Raw genomic sequence first — 26,162 nt, 5'->3', positions numbered from 1 at the left:
GCTGAATATTTTGGGGTGGGGCTCCGGCCTCAGTGGGGAGCAGCCAAGATGGAAAATCACTGTTTATATAGCTTCCCTTTCAACCCCATGCCCACTCTGACTGCTGTACTCTCATCAGAGCTCTTCATTTCTGCCCAGAATATTGCAATAGTCTCCCGTCTTATTGTCCTATTGACCAGCTCGTCCAACTGTCCTCTTGTACGTCATTGTCAGAGCACAAAATACCATTTTTCAGCCTGTCACCTCTGCTCATCAAACCTTCAGTGGCTCCCTATTACCATAATAATATATCTCTGAATAAACAAGTAAATGGTTTCCCAAATACATAGTGAGTTGAATGTATGGGATTGGGTCTTGTCTCCTCTCTTCCCCCCTCCCCACCCCCACACTCTGCTAAGGACACGCCACACCCATGTCATAAATGTACTCACTGTCTACGTGGGGAGAGAGTGAACAAAAAGAATTTCTCTGCAAATTAAATGCAAAACTCTCCCCAGTGCAGAGAAGGTGAGCAGGGTGATTTAATGGTCATTTACTTAGGGGCTTAGTTCTTTAAACATCATATAAAATCGGCTGTTAATGGAGAGAACAGAATCCTAAATATTACATAACAGCAGATAATCCAACGACTCGAATCTAGTTGATCTGGGAATTTTATGCTTATGAGTGCTTATGTCTGATAATTGGGACAATTTTGAAAAACCAGGTGATTAGAAGTGTCTTATTTGTCCCTGCCTCTCCTCTTCCCTCCATGCCCACTATAGGGATAAATAACTCTGCTCCCCCAATAATATGCCATTTTTTCTCTCAACCCTTTCCTGGAATAGAGACAGTGGTTGGGTTTCAGCGTGTTGGAGGGGCAGGCGGAGGGAAGCGGGGGCGAGGGGGAGCCCACAGTGAGATGTGATCAAGGGAACGGGCGTGTGTTCAACAGGTCAGCCATTAAAATTTCAGGCAAGATGTACACCCAATATGTAAAACTGCCCAAAATATCTACTAAAGCTGAACATACACATTCCTTGTGACCCAGCAAATTCGCTCCTAGGCATAGACCCTGCAGAAGGGGGGACACATGTCCACCAAAAAACATCTGCAGCAATGTCCAGCTTTATTTATAACGGCCCCAAACTGGGGCAGCTCAAATGTCCACCCACCATTGAACACGAGAGTAGACACACGTCAGCGCCCTGCCTCACACGTGGGTGAGTTGCCAACACATGCCCGACAAAAGCCTACATCATGCATATTCTGTTTAGATGCAGATTTTTTTTTTCTTTTTAATGTTATTTATTTATTCATGAAAGTCAGAGAGAGAGAGAGAGAGAAGCAGAGGGAGAGGGAGAAGCAGGCTCCCCGCTGAGCAGGGAGCCTGATGCGGGGCTCGATCCCAGGATCCCGGGATCATGACCTGAGCCGAAGGCAGACGCTTAACCAACTGAGCCACCCAGGCGCCCTAGATGCAGATTTTTAAAAGGCAGAGTAATCTCTCGAGTTAGAAGGCAGAATAGTGGTTGCCCTTGAGGGGGGTGGGGGCTGTGACTGGATGGGGTCATGGCGGTGATTCAGAATGCTGGCGATGTCTGGGGTCTTGAGCTGGACGCGGGTACACAGGTGTGCTCGCCTTGTGAAAAGTCACTGAACTCTGCGCTTTAGTTTGTGCGATTTTTTTTTTCTGTCTGCACGTTATTCTTCCATAAAATGTACATAAGGAAAGGGAGGGAAGGAGGGAGCAAGGAAGGGGAAGAGGGAGAGAGGGGAGAGGGAGGGAGGTCAAGGCAGTACAGCATGATGGACAAATCATGGGACTTGAAAATCTGGATTTAGTTCTGACTCTGCCATTCACCAGCTGTGTGACCTTGGATAAGTCACTAACCTCTCTGAATCTTTTCTTTTTTCATCTATAAAATAGGCAATAAAAACTGCCCTACCTACCACACGGTGCGGTTGTCAGTACCCAATGATATAACAGATGTAAAAATCCTTCTGAGCACAGTCCACTACTGCGAGAGACAAAGCTATTGCTATCTTAGATCTGTGAAGACGGGAATTCCTGGGGGAAGTCAGGGACATCAATAAAGCTCCAGCCAGGGCCATCGGTGGTTAAGGGCTAGCACTTGCGGGGTGTGTGCTTGCGTGTGTGTGTGTGTGTGAGAGAGAGAGAGAGAGAGAGAGAGAGAGAGAGAGAGCACACAGGCGGGGTTATGTTCTTTCATTACAATCCCCTCACCTAATCCCTTAATGGCCTGGCCCTCAGAGTACAAGAGCTCCTGGAATAATCTACAGGTTTACATGATGTGGGTTCTGTCTCCTTTCTTTTAAAGTGGGTGTAAATAGATACTATATACACTCTCCTAATTACTTTTTCTAAGGTATGGACGCATGGCTGCATCTAAGTCCGCCACATTCTTTAAATTGGCACACAGGACTTTCTGGGCATCGGCGAGGCAAGGCAGTGATGCTGAAAGATCATCCCTCCGACCCCCGTTGCCTCTTGCCCCCAACCTGGACCAGCTCACACGGGCCCATTGCTGGAGTCTCAAAGACAGCAAGTCAGAGCCTCTGTTTAGAGAACCGGTCAGCGAGGAGCCCAGGTCCCTGAGGAGCCCAGGTCCCCGCTCGGGCTTCGCCCGCGGGACTCAGTGCTCATCTCAGGAGACTGGTCGCAAGGGGAGGGGCTTTTCTGCTGGGTCAGTGGTCAAAAGGGCAAATCCAGGGTTGCTCCATTTTCCATGGTTTGGTTTCATATTGTCGTCTTATGTTCCCCAGAGAATGAGAGCGAACGGAAATCTTTATTCTTCCTATGGGCTGTATGACCCCTGGCTGTCCCCAGGCTTGAGTGCCGGGTCTTAAGGGATTTCAAGCTCCCCGAGTCTGGAGGGCAGAACAGAGCCCACTTTCTGTAACACCACATCCGGCGACAAATGCCCCATTACCAGTCCAACTGCTTGGGGAGGACAAACCTGAAGCCGCCCCCACTTCTGTTTCCTTTAGCAGAATAAGAAAACGTCAATTTTTCTATTAGGTTCCCTGAATCTCCAGGAAAAATCTTTTTGAAAGCAGTGACATTTTTGTTTTCTTTTTCTCCTTTATTCTCCACATCCTATCATCTGCACACACCCAGCATGTGGTGTATGTGTAGGTGTGAGTGACTCAGGGGAGGGGTGTGTGTGTGTGTGTGTGTGTGTGTGTCTAGGTCTCAGAGAAAATGGCACACAAGAATCTAAATGTGGCAAAATGACATTAATAGGTCAGGAAATAGTATTATTTCTTATTTAAAAGGATTTACCCATAGATTTTCCATGAGGTTCCCTTAATCATCAGGTTTATCCATCACATTTAAATATTGGTTTACAGATCTAAGCTATGTGATAAAAAGACTAAGAGACCAAGGACCTTAGAAATAAAATTAGAAGTTACTGCCCACTGAAAATCAAATATAGATGGAAAAAATCTTCTGGAAAATTAAGGAACTTTGGATTGAGAATGTAAACCATGTGGCAAAGATTCAGTTTATGTTTTAATCTCTATTTTCCCCAATATTTAGCAATCAAATATTTACTATTTAATCAGTATTTCCCACTATCGGATAATAATAAATATTTAATATCTATTTTCAACCTTCTAAGAGTGCAGTTACTTATTTTATGAAATAAGTCCCAGCTGAAATAAGTTCTATAGGATTTTAAAATCACTTTCTTCCTTAACACGTCCTTACAGAGTCATTTTAATACATGCCACAGAAGGCCTGGTGGTGAAATGAGCTCCCTGCCACCGAATACTTTCAAACAGAAGGATTATCTGCTCATTTGGTGCATTACGGTTTCCGGAGACCTGTCACCTTACCGTCTCCTTCGCCCTGCCCTGCGAGCTGGGCATGACCCCAGCTTACAGGCCCCGTGACCTGTTGATGTTGCCTTGGCAACCGGCCCCAGGCCACAGCTGCTGGGCAATGGATCCCGGACAGAGACTCTGGCCGGACCCAGTGACCACCCCGAGGCATGGCCAAGGTCAGGGAGACAGGCTCCAGCAGCAACCATCCCCGTTGGGTGGGAGGCAGGATAGGTTGATTCTAATTCTGAGTAGTATGGCCCATGCAACAGGAGTCGGGGGGAACCCTCAGGGATCCCTTTTTTTAACGTTATCTTCGGGAAACACAGATGCTTAAAGTGCTTCCTGGCTTGAAATGAGAGGATACTCTGCTCAGAAACCCCCCTGGGTTCTCCTGACATTCCAGGCCAAGTGGGCCCTCCTCAGCCCTGACCAGCACAGAGGGTCTGAGCACCAAGGGTGACAGCAAGGGAGGGGCTGGGCCAGAAAGCGCAGCTCCCGGCTCCCAGCCTCCTGCCTGTGGGGATGGCGCTGCTATTTTAAACATGTTTAATTCTTTAGCGCAGTTCCAAGTCTTTGCATGGAGCGACTCCACACACTACTGTTATTTACATTGCTATTTAGTGTTTCAGCTTTTTTTCTTTTTGAAGGAAAACTTTAACCTAGACAAATTAGAAGACCACTTGGGAGAACTCTGTCCCCCTCACCCAGCGTCCACGAGAGTCCACTGCGACCCCTCTGCTTTCATCCATTTCCCCACCTTCCCTCACTTCCAGGTTTTGTCTTTTTTAAAATCCCAGATGTCCTATCATGTCATCGGTAACTATTTCATTCTGTATTTCTAAAATACAAAGGCTCTTTTCTAAAACAGGACCACCATACCATCATCACACTAAATACAAATGAACCATAATTTCCTAAGTGTATCGAATTGAATACCCAGTCAGGGGTCAGGGTCCTGTGATGGACCCATGGATTTTTTTTTTATATTGGTTTGTTTGAACCAGCATCCAAACAAACCCACCCACTTTTCACTGGCTTCTTCTATTCATCCTAAAGATCTCAGTTTAGGCATCACTTCCTTTTGTCAGCTTCCCTGATCCCAAATGCCTGGGATGTCTGTCCTCTGTTCTCTCACAGAGCCTTGTGCTCACCACTCTCTAACCCTCCCCATTGCTTTGCGTCCTGAGATGGACGGTGAGGTCCAGGAGGGTGGGGAGGGTCCCCATGTGTCAAAGTCATGTGCCCTGTGCCTAGCACAGTGCCTGGCCAACAGTCTGCACCAACTCAGCACATGTCCAACAAATACATGAGTGAATGAGTTCTCAAACAGAACTCTGTTTCCCATTCCTCCTAAGTCTGTTCTAGAACATGTTCCACATTCAGTATAATGATTTGCATAGAAGGCAGCTTCACCAAAGAGCAGAGACTTGATCATTTTTGGATCCTCAGCACCTTGCCCTGCACCTGACAGGCTAAGTAGGGGCTTATGGAGGGACTGCTAAATGAATAAGGACATGGGTTTTCTACTTCAGGTTCTATCTGTGTGCTTTTGGCTTCGAAAGCTTTCCTCTCTGGGTCTCATTTTTCTCATCTCCATAATGAAGAATTTGGATTCACGATTCCTAAGTCTTTTGGGGGTATAATTTGTGATTCTGAGTAGGGGCCCAGCATTGCTGGGGAGTCCCCATTTGCCGTACACTTGCTGCCCTCTGCTGGCGGGACTGATGCAGGACCCCTTTATCCCCGATTTTCCTGAAAAGGACTCAGGGAGCCAAAGGTCCAGATGGGTGGATGGTCTGTCAGTGGGATAGGGACTTGAATTTCATTGCCTCACCTGGGTTTGATTAAAATGTGCAGGCGTGAGCCTCCCTCCACCCCATCTGCCCACTTCTCCCGCAGGAAGGATCCCTGGGGTAGATCACAGAAGGACTAAGGCAGCGAGTGGTCTCTCCCCAGGGCTCACATTACAACTGCTGGGGGGTGGGGGGGAGTTGGGGGTAGGGCTTCAAAGGGAGAACTGGTGCCCAGGCCCCACTTCAAACCAACAGATGAATCCTTATATATTAAAAGCCGTCCCACTGCTTCTAATGTTCACCCACACTGAGAACCACTGGACTAAGCTGATATTTACATGTGTATCTTGAGCCAAAAGCTTAGAAGTACAGTAGAAAGCTCATCCAGAGAAAGAATAAATGAAGACTTTGACTTTATAATATCAAATTCCCTTAGCCTGCTTTTAAAGGCTTTCTTTCTCTGACAAATGCTGATAGCTTCTAAATCACAAATTTTGTCCGGGGAACCAATACCATTTACTGCTAGGGACGCTGCTTGCAGATCTGTTTTTTTGGTTTCTTTCTTTTTTTTTTTTTCTTTTTGAGATTTAGTTCTATATTTTGGTACACAATACCACCATTTCTTATTTATTTATTTTACATGTTCTGCATTTGTTAAGTGTCCTTTGGTGGCAGGTAACAGAATTCAGCTGTTGCTAACTGGGGCCATAAACGAGAAAGTGCTTTAAGAGTTCTGATCCACCACCCACGGGGCTACTTGCAAACAGAAACTGGCGCTCTAAGGGACACCAGGATATGGTGTCTCTCTCTGTCGTTTGCCTCTGCCTCTCTCTGCACATTTAATTCATTTCTTCTTTCTCACAGCCAACTGGAATTTTCTGCTCATTCATCCACAAGGCAGAACATGGTCACCAACAGATCATGACTCACCAGTGTTCAGTTTCCACCCGCTGGACCAAAAACTCCTTTTTCTCTGCACTAGATCCAAATTTCCAGACCGGTGCCCTTGGGTCAGAGGCTCACCCTCGGGCCAATCAACCGTGGCCTGCATGGCCAACTCCACCATTCTTTGACATAAAACGGAACTATGGGGCCCCTCACTCAAAAGGCAGGGGCAAGTGCCATTAACAGTAGATACAGAGGTTCTCCCTTTTTTCTTCTTTAGCATGAATCTTACCATTCACCTTTACGTCACGCAACGCCAGTTTTAAATGTAAATATCAGAGCATTTAACTCACATGCAGAATCACTGAAATTACACAATTTGTATTTTGTGACTCACAGGCCAGAAGAAACAAGCACAAATCAAACTACTAAGCATTAGAAAGAAGAGAGGTGCCACAGGGTCCCCAAGGAGGCACTCCCCCATGCAAGGGGGTAGTGCGTGGGCTGGGGAGCCAGGCCCTCACGCGTGTCTGGGGGCCCTGCCCCCTTCTGCCAGCCACTAGACCCATGCAGGGCATGGTGTGGCCAGCTGCAGGCCTGAGAATGGCTCTCTGAGGCGGGGGCCACTCAGGGCCCCTCCGTGGACAGCTGGGGGCCTGCAGTCTGGACTTGCCCCCAGTGCTGCCCTCTGCCGCCCTGGGAGGGGGGGTCAAAGGAAGCGAACCTCCAAGCTGAGGACTGCTCTTGCAGCAGGCACTATCTGGTTGAGAGAAAGAAGGTGGTCACCAACCAAGCAGGTGACGCACTCTGGCTCTGCAGGGAGTGGGGTGAGCGGACGACTTGGGGAAACCCAGCAGAGCCGCGAATAAGCCTCCATGACCCCATTCTAACCCTCCCCCGCATCCTGCTCCCCAGCTCACATCCCATGTGTCCCTCCTCCCCAGGCCAGGGGTGACGGCGAGGGTGACAGTTTCACTCCAGTGGGCATTGTCCAAGGGACCCTGGGGTACCCCCAACACAGGGTACTGGGTTATGCTTCTCCACGCCTCCGCCCTTGAGTATCTAATCTGCATTTCCCGACCTTTCCTAACCTGACCGAAGAGCAAAATCTCCTTGTCTTCATTTGTATTTTTCATCATGGCAACTTTATTTCTCCTTCTATGCTCTGCCCGTTCATATCCTTTGCCCATTTTCCTAATGAGTTTCTTTTCTTACTGACTTAGAACGGCTCTTTGGGTTTTGTCACTATGCGTCTTTTATTTCACTAGAACTTTTTTTTTTTTTTTTAAGATTTTACTTATTTATTTGACAGAGAGACACAGCGAGAGAGGGAACACAAGCAGGGGGAGTGGGAGAGGGAGAAGCAGGCTTCCCGCGGAGCAGAGAGCCCGATGCGGGGCTCGATCCCAGGACCCTGGGATCATGACCTGAGCTGAAGGCAGACACTTAACGACTGAGCCACCCAGGCACCCCTAGAACTTTTTTTCTTTATCTGCGATTTCACGCTGCATTTTTTAACTTTATGATGTACCAGTTACTGCCCCCATGGCCACCCCTCCGAGGCTCGGTTTTCTCATCGGAGAGATGGGAGAGCGGCTGCCTCGTGGGTCTACAGGGAGGATTAAGCCAGATCGTGTCTACGCAGTGCGTAGCCACCACGCCACCCTCTCTCCATCAATGCTCGCAGCTACGCCTGCCACTGTCCACTGTTGCGTTAGAACCAAACTTCTCTGTAGGACACTCCAAGGTCCCCGAGTCGCAGGCTGGCCGGGCTGGTCCGCGGTAACATACAGCACCACGACACAAGTCCGAGGGAACACGCGGGGTGCTGACCTAACGCAGCTTGGATTGTACTGACTGCATTTTGCCGAGTCTCCGTTTATGAGCCTGCGGAGTTGGAGCAGGACTCTAAAGCTAATGGAGAAGCCAGAAAGCTGTGGGACTCAGTGGGACTCAACTTTCTTCATTTGTCACGACCCCCCTCCCCCCCAGACGGCCCCTGACTACAGCAGCCTCCAGGAAGGCCTGACCTACCTGGACATGGTGATCGCAGAGACCTTGAGGCTTTACCCACCGGCTTTCAGGTATGCCTGAGCTCCCCCACCTTCTCCCCCTGCCCAGGCCCCCGCACCCCAAAGGCCCTTCGGGACATCACTGTCTAGGCTCCTCACCAGTCCTCAGTCTGTCACCACCTGCGTTATCGAGAATGCTGGACTCAGGTTCCTGGAAGGCAAGGCCTGAGTCTTGGGTTTCTTGGGTTTCAATGGCTTCCATAGAGTGACCATAGCAGTAAATGTCTGGCTCATTTTCCTCTACATTAACTACCTTCTCAAAGGTTCACTGGTCTGTTTTTGTTTTTGTTTTTGTTTTTATTTTATTTTTTTAAGATTTTATTTATTTGAGAGAGAGAGAATGAGAGACAGAGAGCATGAGAGGGAGGAGGGTCAGAGGGAGAAGCAGACTCCCCGCTGAGCAGGGAGCCTGATGCAGGACTCGATCCTGGGACTCCAGGATCATGACCTGAGCCGAAGGCAGTCGCTTAACCAACTGAGCCACCCAGGTGCCCTCACTGGTCTGTTCTTAACATGACCTTCTTCCCCAACCCAAGCCAATCTCCTTGGCCTCCTAGCCTTCAATGGCATTTGCTAGTCCTCCTGCCTGTTCGTCCGTTCGTCCATTCTTTCATTTGGCAACTATTTGTTGAGTCGAATGCTGGGCCAAGCACGGGGAAATCGGCCGTGTACGAAACAGATAAAACCCCTGCCCTTGGAGTTGATGTTCCAGGGGGAGAATTCCAAAGTCTGGGAGGCTGCTCCTCACTCTCCAGCCACCCACCCCTGCCCCATCCTTCGAGCTCCAACCCAACCCTTGCTACCCTGGGCAGTTTGCCTCTCCTCCCCCAGCATTTTCGAGCAAACTGTACTTCCTATTACATTCTTGGACACTTCTCACCCCCTCTGGAACATCTCACACGTGGACATCTGCTCACACCACCAACCTGTAAGTGCCTCGAAAGCAGGAATCTGGTCTGCTTTTTTCCAACTCTCCCTAAACAAGGCAAAACATGGAGCACAGGATCTTAACTTGGGCCCCCAGGCCTTTAGGGAGGGAAACAGTGACCACATTTCAGGTTCTAGAAACAAGAAGCAACACAAAGCATTTAACCTATCATAAGTTCCACTCTGCAGGTCTAAAAATTAGTATACCCCAGCATCCATATGGAGGTACCTTTTGCCATTCTAAAAGAGAAAATGTGGGTGCTCTGAAGATATCTCATTATATTCCAAACCAAAAACATCATACAGAGTGTGATTATAGATATTGTCCAAAGTGTTTGGACCCGGAGCAAATACAGAGAATTCCAGAGATGTGAGTGGAATCACATGGTCCTCAAGCACACAGGGTTTCAGGGCCCTGAAACCCCAGCACTTGCCGGGCCCCTCTCCTGACGCCGGCGTTAAGACCGATTCTGTGGGCCTTCCCTGATTTCCTTGGGAGCCATGGCACTGTCATCCAATCCTGCTTTTTTAATGATTTATATCCAGCTTCCCTCCAAGGGAACTGTGGGCAGCTGCTATACACGTTAAAATGAAGCTCAAAATAAGACATTCAGTGATAGAACAAAGGCCATCCAGGGGGAAGAAGACTTTACAGGACCCCAGAGAGGGCCGATAACGGGGGTCAGGTCCCCGCTCAGGTGCCGCGGCTCCTGCCAGAGAGGAAAACCAGCAGAGTTGAACAGGCACGTTCTCTGGCAGGAGGAAAGTCTATAAAGTGATCAAAGACAGGTCCTTTCCTGGATCTAAACCCAATCAAGAACTCGACGCGTGAAACCTTTTAGCGGGAATGCGCTGAGTGACAAAGTGAACAGGCTCTTCAACACCCAAATGCTCTGATCGATTCTCCAAGTGACCCTTAGAAACTTTAGAAACAGTACTGCATAAAAGGCGGCCACACGGCTCCGGGGAACCAGCAGTGGGTGATCTCACTCGAAGGCAGGACAGAAATGAGGGAACTGGGATGAACTGGTTGACTCCCTCATCAAGCCACATAGAGTACCAGTGCTCCGTAATCGCAGAACAAATTCAGACAGAAAGTCGAGAGTCTCACACCTCTGCCCTTCGTGGGCTGTGTGACCTTGGGTAAGCGCTGTGCTGTTCTGTGCTTCTGCTTCCCGGGTGTTCAGTGGGCACACAATGCCTGCTCGCCCCCCCACCCCCAACGAGTGGTGAGAAACAGTGGGACAGAACTTCTGAAAAGCTGCACACTCTAAGTCATATGTCACCTAATGTATGAGGTGAAAGCAAGAAGGACTGCCCTTCCAGGCGAAGGGCCAGCTTCCAGCCCGCTCCGGTCCTGGCAAGCCACGAGCTCCTGGGCCTCACCCTCCTCCATACCTACTCTGCTGGAATTTTTAATCCTATCAGCTCTGCAGACTTCTGTTAACAAACAACAGAAAGGAGAGAGCCAAGCCATCATTATTCTCAGCCAGATGAGAGGCCAATTCGCTTCAGCCCAGGCAACAGATTTGGGGGTGAATACAGATAGAATGCGAATTTTATTTATTTTATTCTACTTTATTATTTTAATCTCAGAAAAGTGCGTTATCTTTTCCCAGGCCCTGACGCACCTTGACTGATAACCATTATCCACCAAAAAAAAAAACTCAGAATGGCCCCTGTAGAAAACTTACCAACTCTTGTTGAAGTATTATTAATGTGAATCCAGGATTCCATGCAGTATACATATTAATAGCATTGGTAGCTTAGGATCCGAATGGGGGCCCCCAAGTCCTGGCTTCTCTTGTTACATTAAAGGTTCCTGACAGAGTAATGAAGGCTGCCAGGAGCTTCGGGTTGCTCTTAATTCTTTTTTATAAGCGAGAACAGAATATAATGGTAATTAGTATAATAACTTTATCTCCTCTGAGATATTTAGGAAAGTCCAGCCCTACAATTTGAAATAAAAGCCAGCATAATTTTTAATTTTTAAAGTAATTATCTGTATTACAAAAATAGTAGGCTTGTACTTAAAAAAAAAAAAAATACAAAAACCAAAAAAACCTAAACAATACAGAAGGATCTGAAGAAAAAGTTGGCACCTCTGGTCCCCTGCCATCCTCCAGCCCAGTCCCATCCCTTAGAAGAAATCATGGTGGAAGTTCAGGTATTCTTCCAGAAATTTTATATTTGTATGCAAACATCTATAGTCTGGCCCTTAAAAATACAGTGTAAAACGGACTGTGCCATGGCATTTGGTAAACAATCTGACCAGAAGTTTTGTCCTCAGTAGAAGTTATCCATAGTGACACAGACAATGAATGGAGATCAGATGTTCAAACCCAAATTTCCTTTAGGTAAAGCAAGGGGGTAGGTGAGAGCCACTTAAAGAGGCTTAGCCATGGACAGAAGATGAGGGAAAGTGTGGCCAGGGTCATAACCCAGCAAGCCTCCCACAGGAAGAAGCCCTTCAAAGGTACCCGTGTTCCCCCAGTCAGGCCTAAGAGAACTCTTCAGGCTTGATGGATGAATGCATATTCACTGAGGGCCAAAGGAGTCTCAAGAGCTTGGAGGCTTCAGGGTTGTGGGCAGTAGAAGGTTAAGGGGCAGGGGGTAGAAACCATCCTGGTCACCCCTGCAAGAAGGCTGGGCCTCCTATCCCCTTACCCCCCATTCCACACTTGAGGCTCAGACCCCATTTGCCCCAGCGTGCTGCCGGCAAGCTCTGCTTGTTGCTGTGCATTAAGGCAGGGGTGACTGACGTGTCCCCACAGGTTCACGAGGGAGGCGGCGCGGGACTGCGAGGTGCGGGGGCAACACATCCCCGCGGGCACCGTGGTGGAGGTGGCCGTGGGCGCCCTGCACCACGACCCTGAGTACTGGCCACAACCCGAGACCTTCAACCCAGAGAGGTGAGCTCAGTCCCTTCAAATGGGCGACGCGAGTGTAAGGCGCTTGGGGGAGGCGGCCAAGGGGAGACAAAGATTTAATAAAGTTGTCCCCAGTTAAAAGTCATGGAAAATAGATAGTCGAGAGACATAATTTCCAAAGGACATAACTGTACCATTTTTAAAAGGCCCGAACAGAATGCAGAGTTTTCGCATTTCAGCAGCCCTGCGTGCAAGTAACAGGGCAATTTCTAACGGGTGTCCTCTGTTCAAGCCAAGAAATGGGACACAGGATCGAATTGCTGGTGTGCACTGGAACGTAACAAAACATCATTTCCTTTTTTTAAAAAAATCGGAGCTTGTTCCAAAACAAGAGTAATCACAGAAATTTCTCCCCGAACTCAAGAGATCCAGCTGTGCTAACAAGGTCGACCCAGATCCCCACTCCTTGGTCCCCTATGTGGATTGGGTCCCTTGTCTACATTTCATTTCTAGGCTCCCGGGTGGAAAATGTCTGAGCAGGCATCCACACCCTCCTCATCCGAATCGATGGCTATCCCCTCCTGGTGTGATCTGGCAGTGGGGAGGGCTGGGCAGACAGACCCTGTTTCCACCTTGAGGAATTTCAAATTCCCGTGGAAAGAGGCCCCACCCCTACGATCCCGCCCCGGGGAAGCCATGGGCAGCGGGACCCAGATAAATAATTTCCAGCTGAACGCAGCGAATATCGAGCGCCAGGGCTGAAGCCGAAGTGAGCTGGCTATTATAAGACAGTGTGGGCACCCAGCTCTACTGTCCCGGAGCACAGGTGGCAAATGCTGTGTGACAGCAGGTAGGAGAATTCCTGCAGCGGCCCAAACACAAAAAGCCCCCAGTGGTTCCAGTTTCACCGCGGGAACCGGAGAGGCAGGTGTGGGCAGGGGAGCCGGCGGCCAGGGTGGCCTCCGTGGATAAACCCGCACGACGCCGCCTCCAGGCAGGGCTGGTCCCCAGGGATTCTGCTCAGGGAGCTGGTGACGCCTGGTGTCCTGTTCTGGCTCCTGGGGAATCTGGAGCCACCTGTGGGTTCTTAAGATTTTTATCCCGGTGGATCCTAGTGAGCCTTCAGATTCATTAACAACACAATCAGTTCTGGGGGCGGGGGGCAAGAGGGCCTTCCAGGTGATCCTTCTCCTCCGCAGTCCGTCCGGGGCTTTGCGGGATTGCGGAGAGGGCAGGACGGAAGCTCAGGGACAGCTCGAGGGCCCGAGGGGACAGGAGTCCGTTGACGGCGACGGGGTTCAGGCCCACGTGCTGGGGGCGCGGCCTCAGATGAAGGGGCCCCTGGGTCACTGCGAGCGGCTGACGAGGCCCCCCCGGGAAGCGAGGCGGGTGTCCCGGGGCCTACCCTGACCGCCCGGCCCCCCCGCCGCAGGTTCAAGGCCGAGGCGCAGCGACGACGACGTCCCTTCACGTACCTGCCGTTCGGGGCGGGCCCGCGGAGCTGCCTCGGGGTGCGGCTGGGGCTCCTGGAGGTCAAGCTGACGCTGCTGCGCGTCCTGCGCCGGTTCCGGTTCGAGGCCTGCGTGGAGACGCCGGTGAGGCCGCGGCTTGGGGCGCCGAGGGAGGGGGCGGTCCTCACCCCGGCTCTCAGTGCTGGGCCAGTTCCTCCGGACCAGTGGGAGGGGGGTGGGAATAATCACACCTTCCCCCCCTCCCCGCCCCGTTCCTGTTGTGTGAGGGTTGAATGGGTCCGCACAAGTGCTCCGGTACGCGCCTGGCCCAGAACCCGAGTCTGCGTTCCTATTACTACGACCGACCTCCTCTGTTCTGCGAGGCTGCGCCTGCGAGCCTGGAGCTCTTCCCTGTTCAGCGAAGAGGACCCAGGGATCCCCCAGAGTAGGTTGTATTATTCCCATTCTTCAGGTGAGGAGCTAAGACAAAGCTCAGAGAGGTTAAGTCACTTGCCTGAGGCCACGCACTTGGGCTCCAGGCTCTGTGAGGGCAGGAACCAAGTCTGTCCTATTCACTGTTGCAGTCTCCAGCACGAGGAACGGCGCAGGTGCTCACGCGTTCACTGAACGAATGTTAAAGAGCAAATGAACGACTAGCCAGGGAGCGAAGAAACGGGTTCCAACCAGATGTGGCGCGCCCCCCAAACCTCCCTCCTTCCTCTCCCTCTAGCTGCCTCTCTGCGGTGTCTGTGCCTACACAGCCTGAACATGGTGCCCCTCCATGCCTGTTCAGGAGCCCTCTGCACAGCCGGACACGAGTATGAATGGGGGCAGGTACTAAGTACACAGTGATGAGTGGACAACTTCTAGAGTCCGAGAGCGGCATTGCCTCTGACAGAGACTGGGTTCAAGGCTGGAGAGAGGGAGGGGCAAATTGGAAACATAGAGCCAAACCAACAGAGAGAAGGGCAGGCCCCCAAATGAATGAGGTGTTCCGTGTGTGCAGGACTTCCCTTTGGGGTTTGTCTCATTCCCCCTTGATCTTGACAAATGGTACAGCAGTCTTTGTCCCAAAACCCTGCTTATGCCTGGCATTCCCCAGCTCAAGAACCAGGCATGAGTCCCTGAGCCTCCTGGATCTACAGAGAGCTCGTCTGAGCCCACTTTGTGTTTTCTGCCCCAACTTCCCACTCTGGGAGGGTTCTACCCACTCCTCCCTAGCTGGAATGCCATCCCCCGCCTCCACTTCCCTGCCCCCAGCCTAATCCCATCTTCCAAATCCTTTAGTGTTCCCTCAGATCCCAAAGTGGCCCTTGAGAAGTCCTGCTTACAGGGCTTCTCCCATTCCTAGCCCCACCTCAGGTGTCCATTCCTCCAGGAAGCCCTCCCTGACTTTGCTAGCTCCAACTGATTCCTTTTTGGAAGTCCAATGGTGTTTCCAGTTTGTCTAGACTGGTGTTAATACAGTAGCTGCTAGTCACATGTGGCTATGTAAATTTTAATAATCAAGTAAAAACTCGGCCCCTCATTTGCGCTAAGCATATTTCTAATGCTCAGTTGCCATGCGCGCTACTGACTACCATACGGGATAGCACAAGTTTAGTTCATCTTGTTTCTTGGTGATATAACTTGTCTCCCATTTGAACTATAGCCCCCAAAGACATCTGAAAAGCCCACCAAGACCCCAATACTAAGGCCCGGTGATTCTTCTTTCCCTTAAATCGTTCATTCACATTAGCCATTGAGCCATCATTTTACCCAGAACTCAAGGGGACACGCTGCTTCTTGAGTAATTCTTTGGCTTTTCTTCCAAGTCCCCAGTCCACCATCAATCTGCCTTGTAAGTTAATGAGGAAAGCTTTCTGAATGGCGGTGAGGCTAGACCACGGCACACATGAGAAGGGGACAGTATGAAGCCACTCTCCCAAAGCCCCTTGGAAAGAGAGGGGGCTGCTCAGTTACCGCCAGGGCACCGGGGAGTGAGAGGAGGGGAGGTGAGAGAGTTTGAGGCTTTGCTCTTCACTTTCCAGTTGTGTGACCTTGGACGAGTCACTTGGCCTCGTTGAACCTCCATTTCTTCTTTTGCAGAGTGAGATACTACTACTTCTTATGCAGGCTTCTTGGGAGGGTAAATGCTAAGTTCCTTACTCAGCGGCAGCATTTTATTAACATGGGAAAGAGGGTCAGGCACCAGTGTGCTGCTGGGGCCCCAGCCCCCAGTGTCCCCGAGATGCAGCTTTGCTGGCTTCTCAGGGCCATGCTAGGGAGGCTGCTTTGCTCACTCAGCCCTGCTGTCCCTCATTTCCACAACCCCAGGCCCAGTTCCAAAGAAGTTTCCCTGTAGATGCAGTTAGCTGTAACCAGTCTCTTCATCTCTCTTTTAGGTACCACTGCAGCTAGAATCCAGATCTGCCCTAGGTCCAAAGAATGGCGTCTACATCAAGATTGTCTCCCGCTGACAGTTAGTGTTATGAGGACACTCCCAGATTCAAAGAAAACCTTCATGTGAAAATTCAGATTTGGGGCGAAAACATCACTGAAGCAATTGAAAGGGTCCCTGACATGCAAGTATAAAAGAGGTCTCTATAGGAGATTTCCTAAATGCTTAATAAATGTTTGTTGCACTTAGTTTTGACTTTGCTGATGATGTACGAACCACTGATCCACCTCTCTCCATCAGGGATTGCTGATAAATAAGCAAAAAATGTACTTTGCCAAAATGACTGAGAACTCGGGGTTTTGAAGGAAGTCCTGGCCTCAGGATGGAAGGAATCTATAGGGCAGAGGACACGGGGACGCTCAGGTGAGCTGCCCTGGATGGCAGCAGCTCCTGGGCCTCTTCAGCTTCTGGTGCACTCGGGCTGTGTGACTTAAAAAAATGACATTTATCAGAAGCCCAGCTTCAACAGTGGCTCAAAAGCTTTCTTATGCTTTGATTTTCCTAGGTAGGATAATACTAACTTTATAAGGTTTTAATACACAGAAGAGTGAGAGAGACTGAAATGTAGTCATCGGACCTTCTCTTAATTTTGATCAAAGAGTCAAAATATAGAAGTGAATTTGTTAAAACTATCGTGTTGCTGAGAAGGGCTCTCAAGTTGAATCCCACATCTGCCACCAGCCACGTGGCTGTTGGTCTTCCCACGTCCCTGTGCCTCTGTGTCATATGTAAAACGGGGCAGCTGACCTTGATCAAAGCCCCCTCCTCTGCACCATCTGAGCAGCATGAAGAGGATGAATGTCCTATAGATAGCATTCTGAGCAGGAGTCGGGAAGCATGGCTACCCAGATGCTGACCCATCTTTAGGCTGTTTCAGGAGAGCTGGCACAAGAGGTTTCCACGTATCCATGGCTGTGGATGCTGCCTCTGCCGTTGGGTCCTCTCCCACTCCAGCCCAGAAGACCCCATGCTTCCCCCAGAGTCCTTCCCCATAGACAGGAAGGCAGCCTCGTCCCCCAGTGCTGTCCCAGCCCTAGGAGCTGCCCAGCCAGCCTATCACACAGCTCTCTCTCCACCCTCGCTCTCACCACTTCTCCTGTCTGGGCCCCAGCCCCTTCGAGATGTCTGGTCCTGGGGCTCAGACTCATCGGGGAAAGCCACACGTTCCCATTCCTGGTGACCCATCTGCCCTTCCTGACTGGCCTGCTCATCTCCCAGCCCCCGACCCTCTATGGCCATCACAGAGCCTCATCCTCGAGAAGGGCCCAACAGAGCAGCTGGCTCCCTCCTCAGAGCACAGCCTGCACCCAGCGCCCCTGGCCTGTCAGCTCCATCCGTTGGCTCCCCTCACCTTCTCTGTCCAGGTGCTTCTCATCTTCAGACACAGCAGTGAGGCTTCCTCATGTTCTAGAATTGCTGGACTCGGCCCTTCCACTGTTTCAACCCACAATCCCTAGCTCCCCTGAAATCCCACCATCCGTGTGCAATGCCAGCTACCACGGGGCAGGAGATGGCACGGACTGGACCCTCCACAGGACCCTTTAGCTGGATCTCAGCCAGGTCCTCGTGACTAGTCAGTCACACACACTTGCCCTGGGTGCCACCGCCTCTTTGCGCCAAGAGAGTTACCATCATTTTGACTTCGTCCCATCACATGCCCACCCCCCTGATCCCACAGCCTGGTCACACGGACCCCGTCCGTCTCTCAAATTTCAGGTCCAAGCAGGTGTCCTTCCTGGCTTGCTTTCTGAAAGGTGAGCAAATCCAGGGCCCCTGCGGTCTTTGTAGCTCAACTGCCTTGTCTGGAGCATGTGATCACCTCCCACACCAGGTTTCGCCAGCCATCCGTCCCACCCACACTCCCCAGTGGACCATCCTTGCTGCCCATCATTCAGCTCCCAGCAGCCAGGTGGTTAATGAGCATGGGATCATTTACATTTAAGACTTAGCAGGCAAGCACCTGATTTGATGGTTCTCCCTGACACCCCTCTGCCTCCCCGCCTACACTGTAGTAGGACCATGACTCAATCGAAAAGCAGTGAATAAAATTTCATCAGTCAGGGTATGGGGTAAATATTTTGGTGGCTCTGAAAATCATACCATGTACAACCAGGTGACTAGCCCAACGGGTGGGTAAGGTAGTACTGCTGTTGCTACATTTTTCTGGTCATAGAATTCAGTTCTTCTCTGCCTTGATTAGCTCACCTGTGTAAGGTTCCAGGGCATTCCCTACACCTGTTCCAAAGATGGAAAAACTCAACAGCCTTGGATAGGAGAACTTGAGGACAAAGTGACAGAAGCGGAGGCGTCCCATGAAGTGGACACACTGTATTAGGAAGGTGGGGGGATGGGCAAGAAGGGTGTAGGGGAGGAGGAGGAGGAGCCCATTGCTGAGGACTGAACCTGGAGACCAACAGCGAGAGCCACCTCAGGACACAGAGCTGCCCTGCCCGCCCCTCCTCCCCGGAGCAGAGCCAGCCAGTGCCCAGCAGAGACTCCCATCGACGGGGCGCCTGGGTGGCTCAGTCGGTTAAGTGGCTGCCTTCAGCTCAGGTCATGGTCCCAGGGCCCTGGGATCGAGCCCCGCATCGGGCTTCTTGCTCAGCGCGAGGTCTGCTTCTCCCTCTCCCACTCCCCCTGCTTGTGTCCCCTCTCTGTCAAATAAATAAATAAAATCTTAAAAAAAAAAAAACAGAGACTCCCATCGACTGCTATGTGTGCAAGACACACTCAGAACGCACCCACCCCTCCATGTCCACAACACACTCTGCTCAGTAGTCAATCTGGGTTTTGTGGAACTTGAAATTCATAGCGGTTGGGGGAAAGAAAAAAAATATGAATATGTAACTTTTGCAAATTTAACGGAGATGTAGGACCATGTGGCCATATAGTTAGGGCCCCTCTTACGGTTGTGGAAGAAGCCCCAGCAAGTGAGTGGCCCTGAACCTTCAGGTTCATCAGCTTTAGGATAAGTCACACACACAGCCCCCAAGGCCAGTACTGGGGGCTCTGTTATATCCCAAAACCCAGAAAAGTGTCTGTACCCCGCAGGTGCTCGATAAATAGATGCTGAAGAATGAGCTTTGGTTGTCGCCCACTTCAGATAAATATTCTTTTATTTCCATTCTCCGTTGTGACATTTGCAGCACAGGTATTCAAATCTCACAGGAACAGAAAACCCACATTCGGAGGGTGTCCAGTGTGCTCAGATGTGGGAACGGGCCTTCGTGGGCAGAGCCCGGGGGTCCTTGGCAGCCACTCATCCCTGTCACCTTCCACTGAATGGTGTGGACCCCGCGACAGGGCCCCAGTGATGCCACACAGTAGCCACTTGCTCTCACACCGTGACTGATGGGCCGACTCCAAGGCCAGAAGCCCAGGAGAAGAGCTGCCTGGATTAGAGCCAGAGCAACAGACAGGGAGGCCTCCTGCACTGATGGCTACTGTGTCATTTTGACAAAAAATTAAACAAGATGCCACTGAGACCCTGAAAAACCAAATGACTCACTGCAGAGACAGAAACTTAAATTTAAAATCAATCCATAAAATAGTATCTAGAAACTCTGTGCCTGGTGCCAATCAGCCGCAAAGTCAACAAAGAGTCTAAGTAATAAAACTTTAACACACTAGTAAAAGGCAATAAACAGGACCACCTATAATCACTTCTGGTTAGTCTAGTAACGAGCCCAAGAGTGGCTTAAAACCGAAAACCATTACCAGTGCGAGATTAAGAATGTAACTTCATCAGGAAGTCAACGTTAAATGAACAGTTCATTAAAAGTTTTTGTTAAAAAAAAAAAAAAAAAAAAAAAAACAAAAGCCACACCTTCCCGAATAGCTACCCCAAGGAAGACAGGCCTGAAAGGCATTAAAAACACCCTGGCGGGCTCACTGCCGGCCCCCAAAGAAAGATGCCAAGGAGAAGAGGGTGGAGGCCCCCACCATGAGCTTGGTGGAGCTGACGTACTGGATGATGTACTCCGGGTAGACCTGGTGCTTCTCGAAGACCACGAAGATAGAGGGGTCAGACATGCTGTTCACGCAGCTGTCGTAGAAGACGTTGCCAAGGCCCTCCTTGGCCGGGGGGCGGACGAAGGAGGCGTTGCCTCGGATGAACTCCCCCACCAGCACCCGGGCCAGGAACATCGTGTGGGACTTGGTGTCGGATTTGCTGTAGTGGTGGGAATATGCAGCGTCTCGGGCAAAGTAGCTCCCTGCAAGGACACACGTGGGCTCAGCTAGGCGGCGGGGGGTAGCCCGCAGCCTGGAAGGGGAGGCTCGGGTGTCCCGTCAGCCAGGTGACACCCCTGCCTCCCTGTCCTCCATTTCTCCAGCCTCTTCCCTCATGAAGGGCATCAGAGGCATCACCAAACTCCGAGAGAGAAAACTCAAGTTCTGACTTGGTCCCTCAAATCCTAAAGGTCCCCTGGGCACATCACTCCCTAGCCCCCAAACCTCAGCTTCCTCAGCTCTAAAATGGGGCTGTCATGCCAGCCTCATAGGGTTGGTGCGGAAAGAGCATAAGATCCCATACACGGAGCACTGCAGCCACCAGCAGCCCTGCATCGAGAATTCCGAAGCTCGTTGAATGGGACCTGCACTGGAGGCTGCCACACACACATTCGGATACACGACCCACCACTGGCTTCCGTCCATCCTGCCCCTGCAGCTGTTGCCACACCTGATTAAGGCTGATTGATGGACAAGTGATGGAGTCGGAAGAGGGGCTGCTGACTACAGCATCACATCATATGAGAAGTTTGAACTTAGCAACCATGTCATGGTTACAGCAAAGAACGTCCTTGTTCTTAAGAGGCACTCAAGGAGGAAAGGGCATGATGTATGCCACCTACTGGCAAATGGGTCCAAAGAAATAAAGCCAATGCAGCAAAAGGTTAAAGCTGATGAATCTAGGTAAAATTTATGAAGGAGTTTTAAAAATATTATCCTTGAGACTTCCCTGTGAGTTTGAAATTATTTCCAAATAAAGCTTAAAAATAACACAGGAAAACAGCTAACTCCCATTCCATCTGGGATCTCAAGTGTTCAGATCCCCATTCTGATGATCACAGGGGCACAGTCCAGGGCCGGACTCGGGGTTGGGAAGGCACCTGCTCTCCTCCCCCCCACCCATGCTCACCATCTCCAGGGCCTCCACTCCACAGGGACACAAAGCCCAGCCTGAGCAGGGCAGCTCCTGCTGGAACCTTGGGTGAGGCTCCTGGCTGCACACGGAGAGGAAGGGTGCCACCAGCTGGGCACGCCCCCCAGAGGGCCAGGAGTCCATAACTCACGGAGTTGGACCCAGTTCATCAACTCACACAGGTTCCCCCATGCCCTCCATCAATTTGCTTTAAAAGGGTTTCCCAGCCCCTGGGAGGAAAGCCGGGTTCTGTCAGCAGGGCCACCTTTGCCCTTACCCTTGCCGTAGGAAGTACCATGAAGACCACAGACCCGCCAGTCAAAGTTCTGCTGGCAGATGGCATCGACGAAATTCACACTGGTGCCATGGAACAGCTGCCTCTCATCGACCACCTTCCCTCCGCTTCTCTTCTGCATCTGCCCTTTTTGCCTAGAATCATGGGACAGGAGGCAGAGGGTGCTTGGTGCCAAATACAGGCCACTTGACCCAAGAAAACACATTGTATGAGAAGCATCCTGAGTCCAGGCCCGTGAGACCAGGGTGAAAAGCACAAGGGAAGCCTTTGCCTCCACAGCTCAAGGCCTCTTCCACTTCTTGAACTCCCGAAGCAGACCAGACCCACTTCTTCCTCACCACCTCGCTTCCCCTGGAGCTTAGCTAGGGAAGCTGGGAAGCTGGGGCATGCTGGTCAGTGGGGGGCCATCCCTCTCCCCCTCAGTTACCCTGATTTCATCACTGGTCCCAGAGTACAGATGACGCTGCTCCAACCCCCTCTTCTGGGGACAGGTCAGCAGGACCCCAGGCCCGCCTTGGTGACCCGCTGCAGATCTCCTCCCTACAAGGACAAGTCGCTAAGCACCCAAAAACATGCTAGTCCTCAGGCACAAAAATGAGGCCCGGCTCCCCGGCTATCAGGACAACAGCTCTATCTTCCTCTGGGCGTGGGTGGCTGACACAGACCAGTCTGCTGATCTTCAGGCAGGGAGGCAGAAGGCACCAGCCCAAGTGCTGGCTGTCACCAGGACAGCTTGAGCCCCCTCAGCTCTGAGGGATGTGCCAGCACTAAGCTATAAAGACAGAGAGATGGGGAGGAAAGCAGGGACACAGCTCCCGATGCCACCAGCACTGGGCAAGCAGTGGCTGCCATCTCAGATTGTCCCTGAAACCCAGGACACGTTGGCAAGCAGCTAGCCTCCCATGCATGTACTGGAGGGGATGGTCACCAGCCCAGCAAGAGTGGGCCCCTCACGTACCACTGGTAGACTTCCCAAAGGGCCAGATTCTGGACTCGCTCAATCTTCTGAACAAAGTAGAAAGGCAGCGTACGGTTGAATAGGTTCCAGACCTTTTGATACTCGTCTGATGAAGAACTGAGGGTTATCTTCTGCAGGAAGCAAATATTTTTTGTCTGTTACCCTCAAAGTGTAAAATATAGATCAGTCCCTTCCCAAGGCTGCTCATAAAATGCTAGAACTGCCAGCAAGCCCAGACAGTGATCACCACTCTCCCTTCGCCCAGGGGTGTAGGGGTGTAGTCTCTCCAGCCGTGGGGTGTATGCAGTTTGTGGTCACTTGTCTTTTGTTCACTATGAAACCCTCCTAAAGGACAGGTACGTGATGCTCACGTCAGCACCACTCCGGGTGTCCCCAGGACGTCCCCGCTCCTCCTCTGTACCCACACAGGGCAGACTACATAGTCTACAGGATTAGAGTTGGTGTCAGTAAATGCGGAGTGCACACGTTCGGCGGAGGGGGGCAAACCCCGCTAAAGCAGGTTCAGGCTCACGGGCAGCAGTGCGTGCAGCAGGAGCACGCCTCACTGCGAGTGCTAAGGAAGAGGTCAGGCTGGCAGACGGGCACGCATCAACTCAGGAGCCCGAGGAGACTTGCGGGACGGTGCCTGGCTACTGCATCCTCCCAGCCGAGCCCACCTCTCCCTCAGTGCCTTGCTCTGGGAAATAGCACCCCCTAGGGGCCAGGAGGGGCCCTGACCAAGGGCAGCTGACCTCTGCACAGTGACAATCCACAAATTCCTGCACTTGCAGCCTGCACTTAACCAACCACCCTGTTCCCTACTCTACAAGGCTTGGCCCGATGACAGCCTGTTAGGGGATCCGTGGGAAACCCCTCTGTACATGGCCTTCCCCTACCCTGAGTGCAGTCTGAACGTCCACAGGGCTCCTGCAACTGAAACTCTGACTCTGGTTTCCTTGCTCCCATCCCATGGGAGGACATCAAACTCCTCTCCCTCAAGTGGGGACCAGCCTGCCCCCCCGGACCAGACTGTCAAGGGCTCCCATACCTGTCATGGCCTGCAGCTCAGCCCCACAACCAAGCGCTCCACAGCACGGCCCTGACCTCCCTCCTGTTCCCCAGCATCCTTGCACACCCTCCATCCTGACCTGGGCTCCTTCCCTATGCAGTTTCCATTGACCTTTATGTTCGTCCCCTACTTCTGCAGGTACAAGCATCGGCCATCACTTAGGTGTGGACCCAGTGAAGCCTTCCCTATTCCCCTTAATATGGTCACCTCATCCTGTGACACTGAGTACTGCTGTTCAGACTCACGCAGCCCTTCCCACGTGTGTCTGGGCTGCTGGGGTCTGGGTGCATGCCGGGGTCTGGGTGCAACTCAACGAGAGGAGTGCTCTCAGGGCAGACAAACCCAGAGCCCATCTGCACAGTGCTCGGCAGGAAGTCAGCGTCAGAGGGCAGTCTGAGGGCCCCACATACATGAGGCAGTAGTGGACAATGACCTGAGTACTCTACAGAACTCAGTGTAGCTCTTGTCAGCTGGCAGGCCTGACATGAGCCATGTGAATTGGTGTTCCTGTCTTCTGGTATCTGGCACTTTCCAACAGGAACTCCCCTCTGCATGTCCCTCATCATATGCAAATCCTCCCCTGGTTTTGTTTTCTTGCTTAGTAAAACTAATACTTATTGGCTAAGCAGCTGTTAAGCTCCTATTTCTGCCCTTTCCAGAAATTTCCAGGTCATCATCCTTCATCCACAATACATCCTTTCCCCTTGGGGCCACAACCATTTTCCTGGTGATCACCCAGCCTTAAAATCCCCAAGACCAGAAAATAAAACCCCACACAGCTCCTCCCTCCAGCCCCAGCCTGGCCTCACAGCTTCCTCAGTGGTGGAGTCTCCTCACTCACTATGTCTAAGAACACCCTCCTCCATGGCCCAAGGCAGCGCAAGTCCCATACCTTAAAGCCAGGGTCTGGCAGGGCTGAGGGATCCCAATGGTCTGGGATGCTCTTTGGGCCTTGAAACTTGACACTGCTACAAAATGTAAACAAAAACACTGAGATTTTGTTCTTAGACTCAAGCAGATCTACTATCAGCAGCTGCCACTAGCTGGTACCACCAGTCTGGGGTCTCAGCCTAACATTTTGTAAAAGCAGGTAAAAGGTGAGGAGACACCTAAGCACATTATCCACCACGTAGGAGCACGTCTGTCTTTGCCCACGTGGCCAAACCCTAAACAATCAGGCACGAGGGATCCATCTCTCACCTGTATCTCAACACTTGCATGGAAGGCAGAGAGTATCTGATAAAAGGAGCACACACAAACTTTCATCCACAATTTAAAAATTCAAAGAGCTCTTTTTTCAAGCAGCCTCAATGAGGTATAATTGGCATACAAAAACATTTTAGAAAAGGTATGTCAAAACTCATTTGGCAGGAGCACCTGGGTGGCGGTCAGTTGAGCGTCCAGCTTGATTTTGGCTTAGGTCATGATCTCAAATCATGAGATCAAGTCCTGCGTCAGGCTCCGCACTCAGCAGGGATTCTGCTTGGGATTCTCTCTCTCCCTTTCCCCCTCCCCCAACACTCATGCTCATGCTCTCTCTCAAATAAATAAATGAATCTTCAAAAAAAAAAAAAAAAGAAACCTCGTCTGACAGTAGAAGTTTGACTGGAACTGCTAAGAGGCTATTTGCAGTCTGTATATATCCTATTTAAAGGAACTAAGCTTATTTCATACCACTGCAATATCAGCATGTTTAATTACAGGTTTCACATAACATAAGCACCATATGATCTTTCCAAAAAACATAAGTAAAGAAAGACTGAGTTCTAAAAGACAAGGGACCCAACAGGTCTAGGAACAGGGACTACATCCCTATAATTCGAAATCCTTCTGACTCCATTTCAGAATGCTCTGTTCTTCCTACAATAGATCTACCTTCTGTTTCCACTGGCATGAGACATGTACCTTCACCCTAAGCCTCAAAGAACTCCCACAAATAACTCTCCTAGGAAAACAGCACAGTTGTAACTAACCAAGGTCCCACAAGCAAGAATCAGCCAGAAATAGACCATGGAGACTGAAGATGCTGAAATTATGAGGCAAGATTATAAGATTATAACACAACAATTATTCTTTCTGCGTTTAAAGAAATAAAAGACAAACTTTAAAAATATATGCAAGGAACTGAACTATAAAAAGATGTGGAGGGTTTAAAAAAGAACCAGAAAGAACTTCTAGAAGTGAAAGAGACACTCTTTGCAAGGACAGGCTTGCGAGCAGGGCAGACCACCTGAGGAGAGAAGGAGTGAGCTGAATGAGAAGGGAGGGCAGTTATCCAGAACGGGGCCCCAGCAATGAGGGGATGGGAGATGTGGGGGAGAAGCTGGGACATAGAGAAGAGAGAGAGAAGGCCTGGATCTGGTCAGAACCTAACCAAAGCTCTGAAAAGAGAGGAGAGGAAAGGCTGAAGGCTATTTTAAGGAGAACA

General features: G+C 50.8%; 2 protein-coding genes across 3 annotated transcripts in view; one reads left to right on the top strand and one right to left on the bottom strand.

Annotated features, from left to right (window-relative positions):
• The window catches only part of TBXAS1 (thromboxane A synthase 1), a 147,781-nt gene extending 131,324 nt beyond the window's left edge, over positions 1–16,457 (top strand). Inside the window, exons 10-13 of one of the 2 annotated variants that reach the window (XM_045864187.2) lie at positions 8,502–8,593; positions 12,283–12,420; positions 13,811–13,973; positions 16,214–16,457. In XM_045864187.2, the coding sequence (XP_045720143.1) occupies positions 8,502–8,593; positions 12,283–12,420; positions 13,811–13,973; positions 16,214–16,288 (468 nt within the window). In that variant the 3' untranslated portion in view covers positions 16,289–16,457. Of the gene's footprint in view, positions 1–8,501; positions 8,594–12,282; positions 12,421–13,810 lie in introns of both variants that reach the window. The other variant, XM_064574894.1, reaches the window with a different exon arrangement.
• A 2,910-nt stretch (positions 16,458–19,367) lies between these two features.
• The window catches only part of PARP12 (poly(ADP-ribose) polymerase family member 12), a 38,551-nt gene continuing 31,756 nt past the window's right edge, over positions 19,368–26,162 (bottom strand). Inside the window, exons 9-12 of the mRNA XM_064574893.1 lie at positions 24,627–24,702; positions 22,666–22,796; positions 21,690–21,841; positions 19,368–20,483 (exon numbers count right to left, since the gene is read on the bottom strand). Coding sequence (XP_064430963.1) covers positions 20,158–20,483; positions 21,690–21,841; positions 22,666–22,796; positions 24,627–24,702 — 685 coding nt within the window. The 3' untranslated portion in view covers positions 19,368–20,157. The remainder of the gene's footprint in view (positions 20,484–21,689; positions 21,842–22,665; positions 22,797–24,626; positions 24,703–26,162) is intronic.

Source organism: Mirounga angustirostris, unplaced genomic scaffold (assembly GCF_029215605.1).
Source record: "Mirounga angustirostris isolate CCGP_5_RB_7025 unplaced genomic scaffold, mMirAng1.0.hap1 SCAF_12, whole genome shotgun sequence".
Lineage (NCBI taxonomy): Eukaryota > Metazoa > Chordata > Mammalia > Carnivora > Phocidae > Mirounga > Mirounga angustirostris.
Note: the sequence above shows the minus strand (reverse complement) of the source record. Positions and strands in the feature narration are given on the sequence as shown.